The sequence below is a fragment of the Cavia porcellus genome, unplaced genomic scaffold (genome assembly GCF_034190915.1).
Source record: "Cavia porcellus strain 051 isolate PalLab524CR breed Dunkin Hartley unplaced genomic scaffold, mCavPor4.1 scaffold_40, whole genome shotgun sequence".
In the NCBI taxonomy this organism is placed as follows: domain Eukaryota; kingdom Metazoa; phylum Chordata; class Mammalia; order Rodentia; family Caviidae; genus Cavia; species Cavia porcellus.
The window spans coordinates 8,044,297-8,063,780 of NW_026947523.1; the positions used below are offsets into that span (position 1 = coordinate 8,044,297).

General features: G+C 41.5%; 1 protein-coding gene across 7 annotated transcripts in view; it reads right to left on the reverse strand.

Moving 5' to 3' along the window:
* Tnrc6b (trinucleotide repeat containing adaptor 6B) overlaps window positions 1-19,484 on the reverse strand; it is a 237,924-nt gene that overhangs the window by 21,459 nt on the left and 196,981 nt on the right. For all 7 annotated transcript variants that reach the window (XM_063243619.1, XM_013153092.3, XM_023565344.2 and 4 more), the window contains 6 exons: window positions 15,910-16,035; window positions 9,326-9,457; window positions 8,934-9,032; window positions 8,551-8,752; window positions 3,474-3,611; window positions 1,139-1,315 (listed from right to left, as the gene is read on the reverse strand). In XM_063243619.1, coding sequence (XP_063099689.1) covers window positions 1,139-1,315; window positions 3,474-3,611; window positions 8,551-8,752; window positions 8,934-9,032; window positions 9,326-9,457; window positions 15,910-16,035 — 874 coding nt within the window. The remainder of the gene's footprint in view (window positions 1-1,138; window positions 1,316-3,473; window positions 3,612-8,550; window positions 8,753-8,933; window positions 9,033-9,325; window positions 9,458-15,909; window positions 16,036-19,484) is intronic.

Genomic DNA, 19,484 nt, shown 5'->3' on the forward strand with positions numbered 1-19,484 from the left:
AAATTTTTTCAAAACACAAATTCTTGCCAGTAGCACCTTTATGTTATCATAACATGTGTCTCTCTAAATGTAGCAGTGAACTTGATGGCTCAGCTGTTTCCTCCCTGATATGCTGCCAAGTCCATTAGCTGCTTTGTCTCTGCCCCAGGAAAGTTCCAAGGGAAATCCAGGCCTGAAGGCAGGGATAAAACAGGAGTATATAATCTGGGGCTCCTAAGAAATGTCCAGGAACTGAGGCCAAGAACTGGGAGAAAATCTAGGCTGGAGACCAGTCATCTCTCCCATTTCCCTCATTAGATATTGGCCAAAAATGCAAAGGAAAATGGAATTCAAATAACCCCTGCTAAATAGACCACTTAAGCATAATCAACAGGAATAATTTACTTATCAGGAGAAACCCCACAGCAGGGGTGACAAACCTATGGCATGTATGGCGCCCCGGGCTGTTTGTTATCACTGAAGGCTCTAAAAGGTTCACCATCACTGCCTAGGTTATGAATGAAAGCTTATAAATAATCCTGTTGGTCAACTGAAATAATATATAAAGCTATATGACAGAAATAAATTTTCTTTTCCTAATGTTGAGAAAGGACAGTATATATATGAATAATATGCATTATTCATCCTACTGTAATAAAATGGAATTATACATATTCACACACAAGTAACTACCACACACAGAAGTCTTGGACATAGATGTATTTATACCATTATTGATTTTTATTTTTGCTTTACTAAATTTTCTAATTATTCTACAATCAAAACAGATTATCTTGTGAGACAGAGTCAGAGAAAACATTAACAATCTCATTTTATTCACTGCCACATAACTGAACCTGACAATAAATAATTGCCTAGTAAGTAAACCAATCAACATTGCAGACACTTGGACAGAGCCTCCCATATGCGCGAAGGGTGCCAGGTTTTAGTTATGTGGTCCCTGCCTTCAGCCCCAGGCTCCCTGTCTGATGGAGATTTTCTATCTTCCCACAGTACCTATGTTTAAGCACATACCTTGCCTTTCATACAATAATTAAAAATAAAAGGAATGTAAGTGCCAAAGCCAAGTGTTCAAGAACTTGAAATGAACAATTAAAAAACAAAGGCTATCTTAGCAAGACCATTTCCTGAACAATACCTGGAGGCCAACTGGCATTGCTGGATTTACTTCCGATTTTATTTGTTGGTGGAGATTTGGCAGGTAACCAGCTATCACCAGCAGGACCCGTATGACCGCCCAGTGAGTCACCAGGGATGATATCAAACTGGTTGTACGGTGACCCTCCTCGGGTCTTACCAGGGGCCACTATAGCGCCTGAGAAAAAAGAGAGGTAATTAATTCATTCAGAGAGCTCTGGCAAACAGAACTTCTCTATCTTTTTTCCAGAGAAGCTCAAATATAGTATGACACTTACGGAGAAGAAAGAATATTGGACTAAGAGGTTGCATGGGAGACTCGGTCTATAATTAATAAGCAGCATGACCATAACAATTCAACTTACCTCTCTAAGCCTCTCAGTCTCTCACTTAGGCCCAAAAGACTGTTCTCATTCGCAAAAGTCCTTTTGGCCTTAAAATCCCATGATTTGTAAAATCAATGAGAGTTTGCAACTACTAATCATACCATTATCGCTGTGGTTTCTATGCTAATCACTCAAGAATGAAAACGCAAAGAACACTGCACAAATTGTAGCACAGTGGAGGGTCTGAAAAGTTACTTCTACTGATGATGATTGCCCCCCGCCCCTTTAGTGCTGGTTGAGCCTATGTTAGCTGGAAGCAGCAGTGTGCAGAGGGGCCATTGAAGAGAAAGCCATCTGCAATTGCTTTAAATTCCAAAGCAATGAGATAGAATTCCCACTCAGGGTCTCTGCCAATACAAGACCAGCAGTGAACTCAGCAGCTCTAAGACTCAGGGCCACACAGACCAAGAACAGCAAACCCTTTGTGACCACATTCCTGAGGGCATTCCAGTGGCTTTGCCGGCCCCCTTTTCACGCATTTACATGCTACAGGAAAAAAGCAAATAGCTTAAGATCCCCTTAAACCATCAAGAAAAGAAAGTGCTTTATTTGAAATAAAGTTTTAGGTATCTGATAAGATACCATTGTACTTATCAGATCTTACGAAACAAATCTTAGGTATTGTATTGGGCTACTCAGTATAGTCTTAAGATGCCTCTGAACAGATAAAATTATTTCTAGAATAGTTGTGCAGATATTGAATAAAATAATCTGATTGGCCTAACAGGAGTTTTAAAAAAACATCTCCACGATCAGCTAGAGAATTATTTGGACAGATATTTGGCTCTGAAGCACATTACAGTGAAATAGTGGAAAATGAGAAGCTCGGTTACCTTGGGGATCTCTAAGGAAATGGAAAAAACATTACCTGAAAAATAAATAGGGAAGTTCACCTTCCAGAGACAGCCTCTCACACGCCATTATGTACTTATAATCATGCACCTTTCACGTCTTTGGAGACAAGGGGACCTGGTGAATCATTAGCCTGAGGAAGCAGTGGAAGTGTCCAAAAGTATGCCCACTGGCTACAGCGGTATTCAGACCAAAAATAGATTTCACAATTCCAGTAAATCACTGTTGTTGTGCGCCATAAAATCAAATGATCATGTTTAGGATGGCAGGCAGGAAGCTCCAGGTGGCTCCTTCCCCACCTCCTGTGGGGCTCTTGAAGAGGCTGATAATTGCGGGAACCTGAAAGGCTGCAGACTGAGTTACTGCCGGGGTGGTGTAGCAGAGACGGTCATTTATACTTCCTAGTCACAGTACAGGGCAGTACAAGGGAATTATTGCCACATGGAACAAATACTGAAACAAGGCTGAAGGTGGTAGGTTTGGAGACTTTTAATCTGTTTTGCAGGGACATGGAGAAACCTTTATAGAAGATTATGGTGAGGAGGGGCAGATCCACATTTACAGCCAAAGCCAGAGCCTCAAATGATGCCCCTGCAAGACACTGCAACTTACAAAGAATAAGAAAGCCTTGTGAAAAAAGTTCAAACCCTGTGTATTTTGACCTGTTAGTCATCGTTTGGAGTTTAAAGGGCAGAAAATTTTCCAAAGTTGGTGAATTTCATATAGTTCCAACACTTGGCAAAATATAGACATTATTCGTTTTGATCTGTTTTTTAGAAAAACAAAAACGAATAAGACCAGAGGCAGAGGTGAGGGAGACAGGATGATTCTGCCCTCTCAGGTACTTCATTAGGGCTTTAACCTAATGAGGTGCCCAAATTCACTGCTACTACCCTCTAATTCCACAGCAGGTGGGAAATTTTACTCCCTGTAATTAGAACTAGCACTTTAAATTTCTTATAATTTGAAACACACACAAGGCTAACCTTCCTCTGATGGACAAGCATAAAACCTGGGGAAAAAAGTATCAAGAGACTCACTAAGACGAGACCTATGTGTCACGCTTCATCAAGGCCACTGAGCCCAACCTACTCTTACCATTTTTGTGCATGCTGGCGTCCTGCGTGGCCACAGAGGGCAGTCCTTCCATCATGGAGGTCCACTGCTTGAAGCGAGACTCAGTCCCTGCTTCCTTCCCACCAACCATGCCATAGTCCATGCTGCCAGAGCTGAAGCCTGAAACAAAGAGCCACACATCTCTCCTCTCAGTAAACAAGCATCCTCAGGAACCCATGAATGCCTTGTTTGTTGCTCACAGGCTAAGTCACGAAGTCTCTCCACACACAAAAAAATTCTTTGATTTAAAACTAACTATAGCTCCCACTTGCTAAAATACTGCTGCCACCTTGTTAGGGCATGATGACATGTGTCACTGTCATCTACTAAGTCTCAGTGTCTGTGTGCATTCACTTTTTTACTGAGCAAACATGTGTGCCATGAAGTTTCCTGGGGGCAACCTTTCTCCAGATGAGGTGGAGAAAACCACACATGAAACCAGCGGGCAGAACAGTGACAGGGTACCTGGGAGGAAAGGCTTTGCAGGGGGCCTATGAGCCAGGGCCTAGGACACCAAGTGCAAGGCTCTGATACATGACAATCAGGTCTGCTCAGTTCAACGGGGCTCCAAGAAACCTGACTGCACAAAAAATGGGGCAGAGAGTGGCAGGGCATAGGCAGGAATGAAAAGTCATGTCATGTATGGTCTTAAAAATTTCTAGGGGCCAGGGATTTAGCTCAATGGCATAAGCGCTTACCTGACAAGCACAAGGTCATGAGTTCGATCCACAGTACAAAAAGGGAAAAAAAAAAAGAAAATTTCTGGCCAAGGAGTTGGGACCTTTCTCCCCATAGGACGAAATTCAATTTTTGCATGCAAAGGGTGAGGGGTGGGGTAGGGGTTGTGGTTTAAAAAGAGAAGCAAGGTAAGAATGGAGCAGATGGAGGGTGGAAAGAACCTGAGACAGCGATTTCAAAGGAGACTCCATGAAGAAGACCCCAAAGCTGGTGATGCAGTCAGCAAAGGTTCTGAGTTCACACTGCCACAAGCCCCAAGTAAGCCCTAGGTGTCAAGCTCTAGAGTTGAGGTGGGTAGTGTTTCCCAGTGCACAGAGCAAGAGAACTGAACGCCATATGCACATGAGAGGCTTGATGGAGTCTCATGGGGCCTCCACCCATTTTCCATTTGGGACAGAAAGAACATAACATTTCAAACTGATTGTCAAAAAAAGGAAGGAAAGGAGAAAGTGGAAAGAAGGAGAAGAGGAAGCGGAGAGGAGGTAAGGAAGGAAGAAAGGAATTAAAGACTTAAAGAACAATGAATATCCGCAGACAACTGAGAATAAGCAATGGGGAACAACACAAGAGTGGCAGAGCAGGCATACCAGGGAGGTGAGGGCCACCACATCAAGATCATGAAGGCCTGCAGGCTGAATGCTGTGCAGATCCAACTAGGCCAGGCTCCAGGGGTCTCATTTTGCCTTCCTACCACTGGAAGGCCTAACAGGCCTTTTTCACCCTTCATTTCTCCAAATCCCACTGAGGCATATCTCATGGTTTTTCTCCCCTGTGCTTATCCTAGTGGTATAGGGTATTGTTATAAACAATAAATCAATCCTACCCTGTATTTAAATTTTTGCTATTTTCAAGCTGGTTGTGGAGCACACCTCTAATCCCAGCCCTCAGAGGCTGAGGCAAGAGGACTGTTACAACTTGAAGTCCAGCCTAAACTATATAGTGAGACCCTATTTCAAAAAACAAGAAAAGATTTCCCTCCCCATTTGACCTATGTAAAAGAAATGAAAAGAGACAGGCAGACAGGGAGGCTGAAAGGAATGAGGAATTTCTCTGACATAAGCCTTCAAAGGACTAAGCAGGTTGCTCCCTGGACAAATTACATTTCTGGATCTGAGTGAGAAAATTAGGCCAAGATGCTTAGGTTACAAGCCATCTAAACTGAAAGCTTTTGAAAATAACCTAGGATTTGGGCAGCGGTTAAAATGAATATAAGTACTGGTAGGAAGATAAGGAAGCATTCTTTATATGTTAGTTTTCTTGTAAGTTACTCTAAAATGCCTTTAAAACTCATAGTGAATTAGTTATTTAGTTTCAGCTGCTGGAGTTTTCTTATGACATGTAAACTAAGAATTATAAATCTTAGGGGAAAGGTGAGGAGATGTAGCTGTAGTTTAGCTTAAGTAGACCAATGTCTCACTGGGAATTTGAGGACCAAGAGCCTTACAACAGGAAGGGACCACAGTCAGATCATAGGGTTTAGTAAGGAAGAAAAGGGCATGGGGAGAAAAGAGGGGGAACAGGAGATAGATCTGTCTTGGAAGGATCAATCTATAAACCCAAAATGATGAGGGGAAAAATAAACCCAAAATGAGGGGAAAAACCAATGCAAAGATGTACACTGGGGAGCGCTGGGGGCTAGGGGGTGCAATTCAATGGTACAGAGCTTGCTTAGCACACATATGGCCTGGAGTTCCATTTTTAGCACCAGATGAGACACACACACACACACACACACACACACACACACACACACACACAGTAAACATATGACACTAGGATATGGAATGTGTGTGATGATTGTGATGGAAGAAAGTTGGAGACAGTGATTTAAGTGCTACGTTTAACACAGAGTAGGGGACAGTTCACTAGTGATCTCTGGCTATTTATGAACTCTCATGGCTCAAACCCAGGACAATACTGACTTCACTGTACTCACCACTTCATGAAAACCAAACTTCTTCAGTTCACCAAATGGAACTGTCCAGCTCACAAACACAGAGCACTTCAAGTCAACCAGCCAGGTCATTCAGCTCCATGATGTATTTATAAGCAGCCTAACCTGGGCCAGGTTCTGTGTTAGAAGCTGAGGTGCAAGCAGAGGCAAAACAGGCCCCTTCCCTTCCCCGGGACTCATTTCACCAGAACATGCTTTTACCTCCCTTTTCATTCTTGCAAGTACAACTCTTTGCCTACCTTATCTGTCCCGGCCAGACACACCTCTGCTGCCTTGCATATTTTAATTCGGCCTCTATTCATCCCTATCATTTGGTTCCATCCCTATATTCTGAGGCTACCTTCTCAAATTAACTTTTTCTTACATTATGACTTTATTCCCCTATCTACAGTCTATTTGCTGTTGCTTTAAAAACAAAAAAACTATTATTTTAGGAGTCTAGCTCACTGCTAGAATTTGATGTGCTCAGAATTAAGAAAATTGAAGTACTTGTTACATCTCTGATAATGCTTTTGAAAAAAACTTTACATATACTCAGAACTCTTCTGCATACCAGAGAGTTTTCTTATCAGACATTTCCAAATAACTTACTTACTTATTTACTGATTTACTTATTTATTGGTACTGGGGATTGAACTCACGACCTTATACTTGCCAGGCAGGTGCTTTTGCCACTGAGCTATCCCTGACCCTCTACATATACTTAAATATATTTTTGGCAAATTCTTCCCCCTGCTACTTGGGATTGAACCCAGGGCCTTACACCGAACTACATCCCCAGACCTCTTTTAATTTCTGACACAAGGTCTTGCTGGGCTTGAACTTTTGACCCTTCTGCTTCATCTTCTCAAGCAGTTTGGATTACTGCACCTAGCTAGGAATATCCGCAGATGCAGATTTAGCTTGTTCAAAATAGGTAGGCTTATCAAATTTATTTTCAGCTCTAAGTATTTTTCAACTCAACAAACATTATACTGTAAAGTAAGGAAAATTATAACTAAAATGTACAAAAACGTAACTTTTAAGGGAGATTATAAACCATCAAGTCATGATTAAAATGAAAAAGTTGGGGCTGGGGATGTAGCTCAGTGGCATAAGCGCCTGCCTGGTAAGTACAAGGTCATGAATTCAACCCCTGGTACAAAACAAAACAAAACAAAAGCCCCACCTTAGTTGGGTGTGGGATGCACACCTGTAACCCAACAACTCAGTAGGCTGAGGCAAGAGGATCACATGACTGTTAGGCCAGCCTGGGCTATATAGTGAGTTCAAAGACAACCTAAACAGCGTATCGAGACCCTGTCTCAAAAATGAAGAGGAAAAAAAAAAAAAGAGTGACTCTTGGGTTGGGGGTGAGCTCTCTGCAGAAAACTGCTTGCCCGGCATGTGAGGCCCTGGCCTTTCCTGACATACCACCAGTGTGTGTTTAGGCATCAGCAAGCTACTTGCTCTAGGTATGGAAGGGGATTTTCTTTCCACCTAGCGACATGCCCTTGGGATGAATGTGGAAAGATTAAATGGTTTTTTTGTTTTTGGAGAAGAGTATTTTTAAAGACGTGAAAAAGCCATTTCTGACTCTGATGCTTTTCTGCTGATCATCTTTGAGAACGCTTGCACTGTGTGAGTGCTATATGTGTGGTTCTGAGGACTGAACCCCAGACTTCACACACACCATGTTTGCTTCTCTACCATGCAGCTACACCCCCAGCCCTACTGCACTGTGACAAAGGGGAAAGCCAATCTGCTTATCATACATGTGGGTGAGCTCAGAACTCATAGGCACTGAATAGCTGGTTACTCCATCAGGCTGCATCTTTAACAGAAAATACGGTTAAGAAGGTTAAAACTGAAGCTGGGTGTGGTGGCACACACCTGTGCTCCCAGCACTGAGGGAAGCTAAGGCAAGAGGATTGAAAGTTCATGTTCTACCTGGGACACTTGGCAAGAACAGTGTGAAATCCCTCCCTCCCTCAAATGAAAACAAAACAAACAAACAACCCCATAAAGCAATCAACCAAAACAAAAAACCCAAAACCTAGTCAACTGGTTGGCAGTGTAGCTCTTGAGTCCTTAGTCACCCCCAAAAAACCTAGTGAAAGGGATCAGTGTAGCCTTCACGCATACATCGTAGCAGAAGGCTGCTTTGGAGTCTATCTCTGCTATTTACTAACATGTGGGGAAAGCCTGGAAAACCACTGAAACGTAACAGCCTCAGATAACTTCGTTTCCTGTGTAAGACAGGGAGAAGAATATTTATCTGCTTTGTATGGCTATTCTTAAAATGCAGGGTAACGTGGGTCTCATTCTTACTATAGGTTAACACAGGCAGATTTTTAGGATGGTTAGTTTGCATTACGAAAAACATACCAGAACCATATCCAGGGATTGGCCCTTTGGCCTGGAGGTCTGGGAGCCCCACATTCAGCGCGTTGGGTACCATGTTGTCCAGATGTGGCTTGGGCCCAACAGGATGAGACGGTGAATGCTTCATGCTAGGCTGTCGCTGCTGCTGCTGCTGCTGTTGTTGCTGCTGCTGCTGCTGCTGGAGAGCACTCACCATTCGAGCCAACTGTCAGATCGAGGAGCGGCCCAGGAGAAGAGAACAAACAATCAGCCTACAGCCTGAACTTCACTGGAGAAGGTGGCATAGGACCTTGACTGTTACCCGAAATGAAGCCAAGATGTGTGTTCTCCCACTGAGATATACCCACGTATGAAGAGGCCTGGGATAGCCTTTTCCATCCACGTACCTGCTGCTCTTGCTGCTGGCGCACTGCTTGCGAAATCTTTCTCTGGTTCTGGAGCAATTGCTGCTGCTGCTGCTGCTGCTGCAGGAGAAGCTGACATGCCTACAAAAGCAAGGAGGAAGAGAGGGGATCAAGGCTTCCTAAGAACCCTGAAAGCGTCTGTACACCCAAGGGCAAGTCACTGAATTCAAAAGCACCGAGTTTCTAGACAACTGGTTATGTTTATCTGCAGCTGAACTGGTATTTCTACTCTTACACACATTCAACAGTTTTCACAAAAGTTTGAACTAATGTCCTTCAAACATAAGGACTAAGATATGTGAAAGAAATCAAAGCTAAAGGGAAAAAAGGGCAAGTAGCATTTTGGGGACTACAGGTGGAAAATCACTACTTACCAACTGAAACTGGGGAATCTGCGGAAGCTGGCTCAGCATGGCAATTTGTTGAGGCGATAACTGGGGCCCCACATTGAAAAGACCTGGATTCAGGCCACTGTTGGGAAACTGCTTGAGCATTGAGGCAGAAACCTAGCCAAAAAAGAGGAGGGAGAGTCTCAAAAATTCCAAAATAAAACTTTCTTCGATGAGAAATAATCTTAAGCAAGAACTAACCATTTTTTTCCTTGAAAAAAAATTCTTTTGAGACAGGGTCTTACTACGTAGTTCAAACTGGCCTTGAATTTGCAGTGACCCTCCTGCTTCAGTCTCCTGAGTGCTGGGATTACAGGCATGTGCCACCACACCCAACACATGTGAAAAATATGTGAAGGAAACACATCAAAGTGTTAACAACAATTATCTCTGAACAGTAACATAACAACTTTTCAAACTTTTCCTGGATTATTCCAATTTTCTACAATAAAAATGATAAATTTTACAATTAGGAAATCATCTTCAAGGAAAAAAAGATCTGATGACAACAGTGCTTTTGTCGGACTGAAAAATTATTACTGGAAATGTGTCATAAAAAAATATATCAAATTGCACGAAAAATTATTACTGGAAATGTGTCATAAAACAAAATATATCAAATTGCACGAAGTGAACATATAAATGCTTATACTGTACTTATCTGTATATAGGCATAAATGCTTATACTATACTTATGTGTACCATACAAATAAGAACAATATACATAGAGACTCCTAAGAAAGAGACACTAGAGTTTCAACTGATGACTTTTGATACCAAATACAGAGCCACAGAGAGCTGATGGAAAGGGCCTGGAGATCAGACAACCCAGCTGGCCCCTTCTGCCTGCGTTTCAGGTGTGAATTAGGATAGGCTGCTGGAAGCTCTTGTGACAAAAGGGATTCCCTCTCATTGCTGGATCATGCAGCTAAGATGTCTTAAGTGAGCTGAAATGAATTCTCCTGCATTTTCATTCACAGAACCTGCTGGTCATTTGGGCCATGGACAAACAAACATAACGCTTCCCCACAAGGGCAAGCCGCACATGATAAAGAGTGCAGTGTTGGCCATGCCATGGTGGCACATGCTTGCAGCTCTAGCTACTCAAGAGATTGAGGTGGGAAGATCACTACGCCCAGGAGTCAAGGCCATGACCATGTCTCAAAAAAAACAAACCAAACCCCAAATGAGTGTATTGCTAGAGGTTGTCTGCCTGGTCATGTGTCCCATTGCTGCTATTTCTAAGCTGTAGGCCTCAGAACATAGGACTTATTCAGTCTTTCTGGGCCTCATATGTTTTATGTCCAAAACAGGAATAACAGTAGATTGTTTGAGGATTTTGATTTGACCTGTATCAAATGCTTAGAAATGTATCTGTAAATGTTCATTTTATGCCACATGATGGCTCTTCAGACATTGAGAGACACAGGATTACAGTTCCCTTGTTTCTCATCTTCAGCTAAACATGACACTTTTTTTTTCACTTTTAGCTCACTCTGTTTCTCAACGAGGAGCCCGGAGCCGATCACCATGTTTTAGGGGGGAGATTCACACCCCGCAGACTCTGTCACTTCTAATCGTCCTCTTCAAACACGGCACCCCTTAATGTTGCCTATGATCTTAGTTTCTCCAGTGGTCACATTCAAACCCTCAACTGAAACACTATGTGCAATGTCAACTAAAATCTACAATGTTTTAAAATATTTTGCTCTTCCTGAGTAGTATTTAATAACTCATGCAACTGTGTTTTAATTTTTTTTTTGTCTTTTTCTTTCTCTTTTTATCAGTACCGGGGATCGAACTCTCGACTGCCTGCTTGCAAGGCAGGCGCTTATGCCACTGAGTTAAATCTCCAGTCCCTGTGTTTTAATTTTTATTAATTTATTTCTTCTATTTTTATGTGCACAGCACACAGCTGATGCTTCGAAAGAACCCATTAAACAAATGGGCATCTATTATATTTTAACTTAAGAGTCCCTCCACCAAGTTCTTTTCTCTAGTGGTATTCCACTTATCCCAAACCTGTGTTCCCCCAGTGGGTCATCGATGGGAATGTGGAACTTGACAGAGATCGGAATAATGTGATAGCAGTCACTAAAAACTTCCCACCATGAACTGTATCAGACTTTAAACAGTAAATCTCACTACTATTTGGTACTGCCCCCCAGACATATACGATTTCAAAAGCTTTTTTCAAAAAGAAAAATTTCAGTAATACTGTTAAGCACTGATTACATGTGAAAATGACATTCTGACCGCGCTGTGTTAAAGAACACACACTGTCTGTCTGTCGCTTTCTCCTTCCCCCATCACAGGGAGATAGCAAACTGGGATCAGACTCAGGGCCTCCAACATGCTTTGCTGGTGGCTCTACTACTGACCTATACCCCCAGCCCTGAGAATGTACATATATATCATTAAAATTAGTTTTACTGGTTTCTCCTTACCTTTGTAAAATGTGGCTATTAAATTTTTAAAAATTACATTGTGTGGCTTGAGTTATACTTCAATTGGGCAGTGCTACACTGGCTTGTCAGCACTGTTTCCAAATTCCTTTCCCAAGTTTTCTTGTGATTCATGAGAGCTCTTCTCTACCTGTTTTATTTGCTGACCTGCTGGCATCCAAAATATATGGCCATTGTCTGAGCTTTCACTTCCCTTCTTTTGTTCCGTTTTGCCAGCTCTACTGAACAAATCAGTAGGACTCTGGACCAACTACTTCTCTCCACTTTGGGAACTGGATACCATTCCTTGTCAAGAGCCCACTGCTCTGTGCCCTTTTTCAACATTCCTATAACTAAAGATATGGCCACTTAAGGTATGTACACAAAAGACACACAAAGATATATCCTAGGAGACAAAAAGAAGAATATTCACAGCAATATTGCTCATAATAGTGAATATCTAGAAATAATCCAGATGTATAACAATAACAAAATGAATCACGGTATATTTCCACAATGTAGTTCTATAAAAACCACAAGCTAGAAAAAATAAAATAAAATAAAACAAAATGAGTCTATAAAAACCACAGCTAGGGGGGAAAAAAAGCAAAATGAATCAACTGTTAATGACAGACATCTATAGAAAAATTTTTAAAAAAATCACGAGTGCTAACACATCGCATCATCTCTTACGTTCCACAAAACAATGGTTTCAGAAACCAAGAAAATTACACTCATAAGGACTTCCTATTCAGCTCTGCTCAACTTCTGCCTTCTGCAGATTTGCCCTTTCTTCTTCTTCCAAAGAATTACAAAAGGACCAGCGAGAAGCACTGTTACACTCCTGGCAAACAGCTGTTCATGCCTGGATTGTGGAGTGAGTAAAGTGCAGGTTTGTACACTCCTGGTATTGGCAGTCAATTATTCTGGTTTAAAATTGCTTCAGTCTCTAGGTGGGCTGGAGAGAATGAAGATCTTATAATCAATGTGGCACTGAACATGCACTACAGGTGCAAAATGGCAGGAACTTCAAAGGCAGGACAAAACAGCCTGCTGCAGTATGTCATTTTCTGGTACTTCTGCCACTGAAGGAAGAAGGTAACAACAGAAACAACTTGCTCTCCCCACCCCAGGGAATCCAGGGCTTTGCACAACCAGGCAAGCCTCAATCACTGAGCCACACCCCCAATCCTACAAGAAGCCTTAATGTTGAGTTTCAGTGTTCGTTGTCTACGCTTACATTAAACAGTGACTTCTCCTATAAATTGATTATACTGAATGTAAATTTTGATGTTTTTCAAACATTTTTTAAAAATCATGTATGTTGGGGCTAGGGATTTAGCTCAGTGGCATAAACGCCTGCCTTGAAAGCAGGCAGTCATGAGTTCGATCCCTGGTACCGATAAAAAGGTAAAAAAAAAAAAAAAATCATGTACGTTGGCTCAGAAATGTCATTCACACAAGTGCCTGCCCTGCAAGTGCAAAGTTGTGTTTGATCCCCAGTACCAAAAAATGAAAGAAAGAAAAGAAATGTCATTCTGGGCAACTAAGTTTAAAAAAAGAATTCAAAGGAAAACATTCAAAAGAAAAAAATTGTTAAGCAAGCCTGTAGTCCCAGCACTTGGGAGGCTGAGGTGGGAGGACCACTGTGAGTTTGAGACCAGCCTGGGTTACAATGTGAGCTCAAGGCCAGGCTGAACTACATAGCGAGACACTGTCTCAAAAAAGACAAAGTTTTTGTTTTTTCAAAATACAGAAATTTCAAGAGAAAAAATGGAATATTCCATTAGTCAATGTCCTGCTCCCATTATACATTAAGTCAGTGTTAATCATTTCTGGCTAAATAAACAAATTTCAAAAATCCGTGTGAACAAATTTGTGGGGGGAATATTGGGGATCGAACCCAGGGTCTCAGCACTAAGCTACATCCTCAGCCCTTTTTAAACATATTTTATTTTGATGTAGGATTTCACCTGGGCTAAGTTGCCCAGGATGGACTTAAGGTAGTCCTCTTACCTCAGCCTCTCAAACTGCTATCATTATAGGCATGCAATGTCACACCCAGCTTGTACTTTTCTTTTTTAAATAGAACTAGTACATTGGTCGCATCTGCAGCATCCAGTTCTCAGTGAAAGCTGTGTTTTTCTAATGATTCCACTTTTTTTTTTTTTTGGTACCAGGGATCGAACTCACCACCTCACACTTGCCTGGCGGGCACTTACACTTCTGAGCTAAATTCCCGGCCCTAATGATTCCACTTTGGAAACCACTCTAATATGTAGTGTTCCACAATCTGACATAGTCACTTAGCTCAAAACACATGCCAGGCACAGCTGGAGATGCTTGGGCTTTAGGAGTGAACAAAGTAAACCAGCCCCTGTCACACTGAAGCATGATATGCTCCTAGGGGCAGGGGCACAAGGACAGAGGAAACTACTGGAGGTTAAGAGGCTAGAGAGTGATGCAGTGACTGTATGATCTATAACACTGACTTAATGTATAATTTGGCCTGGGGAAACTTGTCTTACAAAGTGGTGCTGAAGAAGATGGCCGAAGACAGAGGCAATCTATGAAAAAAGCATTCTTAGTGTATGCTTGGTATGCTGGGGCCAGCTGGCTGGAAAGACATGAATGCATGGGAAACTTGCAGCAGGCACTGGGTAAGGATGTCACCAAGAACCTCAGAGGTGCTGCATTCTTCGTGAGAGAACAAGCCCTGAGGGGATTCCCCCGAAAGGAATACTATTATTTACCCTATATTTTAGAATAGTATATGCAGAGCTTCCTATAATTTTGAAATAGCCACTAATTAGGTATATTTAAAATTGAGTTAACTACAATCAAATCAAATAAAAAAATTCAGTTCTTCCAGCCCACCAGCCACATCTCCAGCGCTGTCGTGGCTAATGGCTACCACTGGGACAGTGGGGCTTTAAGGGATCACCCTGACTCAGACTGCAGGCAGCAAGAACCAACTGAGATAGGCAAAAGGTCCCAGGAATAAGTGAGAAAAATAGTGGCAATGCGGCCAGGGGCCGTGTTACAGTAGATGGCAAGAAATGGTCAGAGTCTGGATACAGTTTTGAAGGGAGGATTTGTTGATGGACTGAATATACACCTACCAGTGGCTATAAATAGTAAGTAGAAAGGTTTGAGATTAAGCACTTTGATGATTAAATGCTGGGAAATTTAAGATGCACTTATAACAGTGACAGAAAAGGAGATGCACATAGAGAAGAACCAACGTAGACTGTGTCTGAAACTCAAATGAGGCCAAGTATTTTAGGAGGGAGCGATCAGCTGTGCCAATACATGCATGCTACACTTCGACCAGCTCAAAGTAATTAAACTTCAGTTCTCCAAAGATGCCACACCTTTTGGGTAACACTGCCCCTTGCATGAGAGGCTACTGCTGCTTAGAAGGCCTCTTTGATCTTACTGGGGCTTGAAAACTGACTGATGCTTCGCACTCCAGTTTAAATATCACTGCTAGTGTGAAGCTTCATCCATTTCCCCAAACTATAGTAAACATATCTATATGATATTTACTATGCTCTCTGCTATTTTTCGGCTATCAGAATCCATAAAGAGACTGGCACACATCTCTTATCCCCACCTCGAAGAAAACCAAGTGACATATGTCCTATTAAGGAAGAGGACTAAAGGAGTCCTGTAGTATCCACAGGACCGTGTTCTACACACTTCAGCCACAAGCTTCTGCCCGTTCATTAGCTCTAGAATGCCTTCCAGAGCATCTAGCTAGTTTTTTAACATGTACCCTCCTTAAAATTTGGGAATAACCCACAATCTGAAAATTCTTCTCTCTATGCTCAGGTGAATACTCAAAAGAACCACCAACTTCTAGGTGTTATCATAACAGAAAAATAATTTGGGTAAAGAAATATAATCATAATGTTTTTCATAAAAAACATCTACTTTGTATGTATGATGCAAAAAGAGAAAGATATGATACTCTCTTCTGACAATTCTGAATCAGGCACTCAATTTTCCATACTTTCGGCTAATAACTACCATTCATTTTGTACACACAAATCTAGCCAGTGAACAGCTGGAAACTAGCTGAATGTCTTTAATTCTGAACCGTGGAAACATAAAATTGCTTACCTGGGGGGAGATAAACTGGGGAGGCACTTGCGCCCGAAGACTAGGAGAAGAACTCAGCGGCTGCACTGGAGTGTGCAGACCTCTCGATTGTGCTGTGCTGTTTCCAAACAAACCATGATTGCTGCCCTGTGAAAGTAACAGCACCAGTGAGACTTTCGTTACCAAAAGAAAATGCATGTACACAGCACTTCTGGGTTCTACCCCTCAGAGGAATCATCATCTGTTTTGTGGAGTCACAGCACTTTATAACTGAGAAGCTCATCTTGGAATGCTGGGGGCAGTTACTCAAACGGAGTCTCGGGAATACCACTCACCATTTGAGTAGCTTGATGAATTCTACAAACAAAGGAGTTATACTCAGCCAAATGTCAAAAGCATAGCTATATTCTTTTTTGTGTGACAGAGAGTTACAGGCAATATGAGATTTAGTTCAATTAAACTTTCTTTTTTTAAGGTTGGGTTAACTTTATTCTCAAACTTTATAGTTGCAGATCCATTTAAAAAGGCCCTGTCTAGAAGTACATGCTTATAAGTAATACCAGTATAAAATAACCCTGTGTTAGCACTTCTCTGAATTGGGTAGTTTTACCATCCATTGCTCATTCCAGGAGTTAGGCTAGAACCATGAGGACCCACTCCAGCTCTCGATATCCTTTCCTGTCTTGGGTCTGTTCAACCCCTTGTCCGCTAGATGAGGAACTATTAATCAATCGCACAGAGATAAAAAAGGGAAGAAAGGGAAAAGTACGGATCACACCATGGATACCAAAACAAATATTACTCACCTGTAACTTTGCATTCAAATGTATGACTATCAGTCTAGTTAAAGGTAAGCTCAAGCCCTGGTTTAGAGGACCACAATGGCCAGTGTCCCCGTGAAAGCTACAGGGCTGGGCTGTAATATGGTCTTGGTCTTCTGCAGATTGAGATTCTTCCCTACATGATCTTCAAGGCCCAGTACAGAGGCCAAGACATCTTCCCTAAAACTTTTTTCACTCCACATGCAGTGACTGAGCTCACCTCTCTGTTATCAAAACAGTGAAACTGATAGTATCCATCACAAACTGCTGTAGTTATTTAACATTCTGTCTTTTCACCACCAGCTTAATCCTTCCCTCTTCGCATTCCCAGAACTCAGTAAAGCCCTGGTCTGTAGGATGACTGCATCATTTGCAAACATCCATTGCCCACCAATTTACACACCTGAGAACACCTTGCTGAGTACCTTCAGCAAAGAAAGTTGTCCCACTGTTTATACCAAAGACATAAATCCTGAATTGAAGTCACCATCAGCTTATCACAAGGGTAAGGCAATTTTAAAGAATTTCATGATGGCATCACTCAAAATTCTAGAACACTAAAGATACTCATGATGGCTTAATGATTCAAAAATAGATTAAGGGATCACTATAGGTAAATTAATAAACTTAAAAGCACTGAAAATAAAAATGATTATAAACATAAAGTAGAAATGGCAATTAAAATCTGTATCTCAGAAAAAAAATCAAAGATCCACCCTGAGTTTTACATCTCCCAAAGGACTGTTTAAATAGGAGAGGACCTATAATTCTGTTACTATATGGTCTCTTATTTCTCCTGTTTTATTCTTCAACTGCGGGTCTAGGGCAAAATGGCTCAGCTCTAACTTTTCTTGATTACAACAGCTTTGGTATTGATTATTGTCAAGAAAAAAAGGAAATGTATTATTTATTTCACCAAGAACAGTCTAATAAGATCACTCTTACATTTTACTGCCAAAGTAACAACCTTATGACTAGATGCCATTTATTCACAACTGATTCTTGGATGGTGGAGTTGCTGGTAGCTTTGGTCTTTGCCAGAATGCATGTTTTGGAAAAATTAAACTACTGTGAACATATCTCCTCCCTGGTGTGTGTGGAGGGGGAAACAGATACTGAGACTGAACCTGGGACCTTCTCATGACAACCATGGATTCTACCACAGAGATATTCTCTTATCCCTGTGGGACTCATCTATCATCATCATCACCACCATTACAGACAGGGTCTCACGATGTCCATCTTCAACTTGGGGGCTCAAGCAATTTTCCTGCCTGTCCTCCAACTAGCTGGGACTACAGGCATGCACCACAGCATCCATCTTAGACTCGCCCCAAGCCATACTTTCCTCTTCCTAGTAGACAAGATTCCACTCTTCTTCCCAAGACCAAGGGTCTCTAAAGCCATAAATAGTGCTTTGATATATCTGAAATGGTTAATAGTATAGATAAGTCCATACCAGTCTATCAAAAAATTCCTTTACTAGAGCTTAACATGGGATCTAGGTATCATCAGCTGCTCATTTTCTTGACTCAGGTTTGCTGTTTTCTATAGTGACAGAGTGGGGAAAACTATATATTCCTAGTCTTTAAAAAAAAATTAGAAAATAGGAAAAGTGATAATCCAAAGCTTGTTTATATACTAAGCTGGCTTACCCAGCTAAAGCTCGACTATTGTAAGTGAAGCTTCTAAGATGACCTGATCCCTCAAGGTTACCGGTGATATTTGCCCTCAACTTGTGTTTAACTCAGAAAAGTAAATATATGGTAAAACATAATTAGCAAAGTGATTGAAATGTTCTGTAATTTGGAAAATAAAAATCATAAAAATTTTAGTTTTAAATTATAAAGTATATCAATTAACTGTATAGAATACGCTGAAAAAATTATAACCATATTTGGATAGAGTACATGTGCCAACTTAGCTATCAGTGTACTTTGTAGCAATCCAAAAACACAAAAAGAGGAATGACCTTTCCTGAAAGCCAATGCCAACCTAGTTTGGCCGGTCTACTACACTTCAGTTTATGTTCTGACAGCATCTGGTAACTCTGCAATTCTAGTACCACATTTATAAACACCATTAACCAAGGGTGTCTCTTCTCTGTTTACATAAACAGTACATATACATCTTCTCTGTAGACATATGGAAGAAATAAAGGAAAACATAAAGGAATAAAACAAAAGATTACCTACTATTCTCAATTCAGATATAACCAATTTCAACACATGGACAACTGGAAAGCATACGTGAGATTTGTGTGTAGCCTGCCTATGGTGTAAGAGGTATTGCTCCACATCATCATGAATGTACCTGTGAAAATCACCACACGAGACAGAATGGAACCAACTAGTAATTACACACTGTATAATTAAGGTCCCCTGAGGTGACGAGCACAGTGACAGGTGAGAGGTCACAAGAACTATGGCTAGGAAAACACTCTTGCTAGAATTATTGTTGGAAAGGTACTGTGATTGCAAATTCCTGATTTCCTCTATAAAAACTGCAACAGACTATAGACTGCCTGAGCCCCATGCTGTGTGCCTCAGGCCAGTGAAGGGGAGGAGGCATCATCCGACCAGCCCTGCCAGTTCTGCCTCCATTGCACAGCTTTTCCTTGGAAGACCGCCAGGTGCAAGCCCAGCAAAGGGGCTAGTGTCCAATGAATTCCTGCTACATCTAAGCAATATCTCCTCTTTTCTTTCTTTCTTTTATTTTTTTGAGACAGGATATCGCTATGCAGTTTAGGCTGGCCACTTTGTAGCCCAGGTTGGC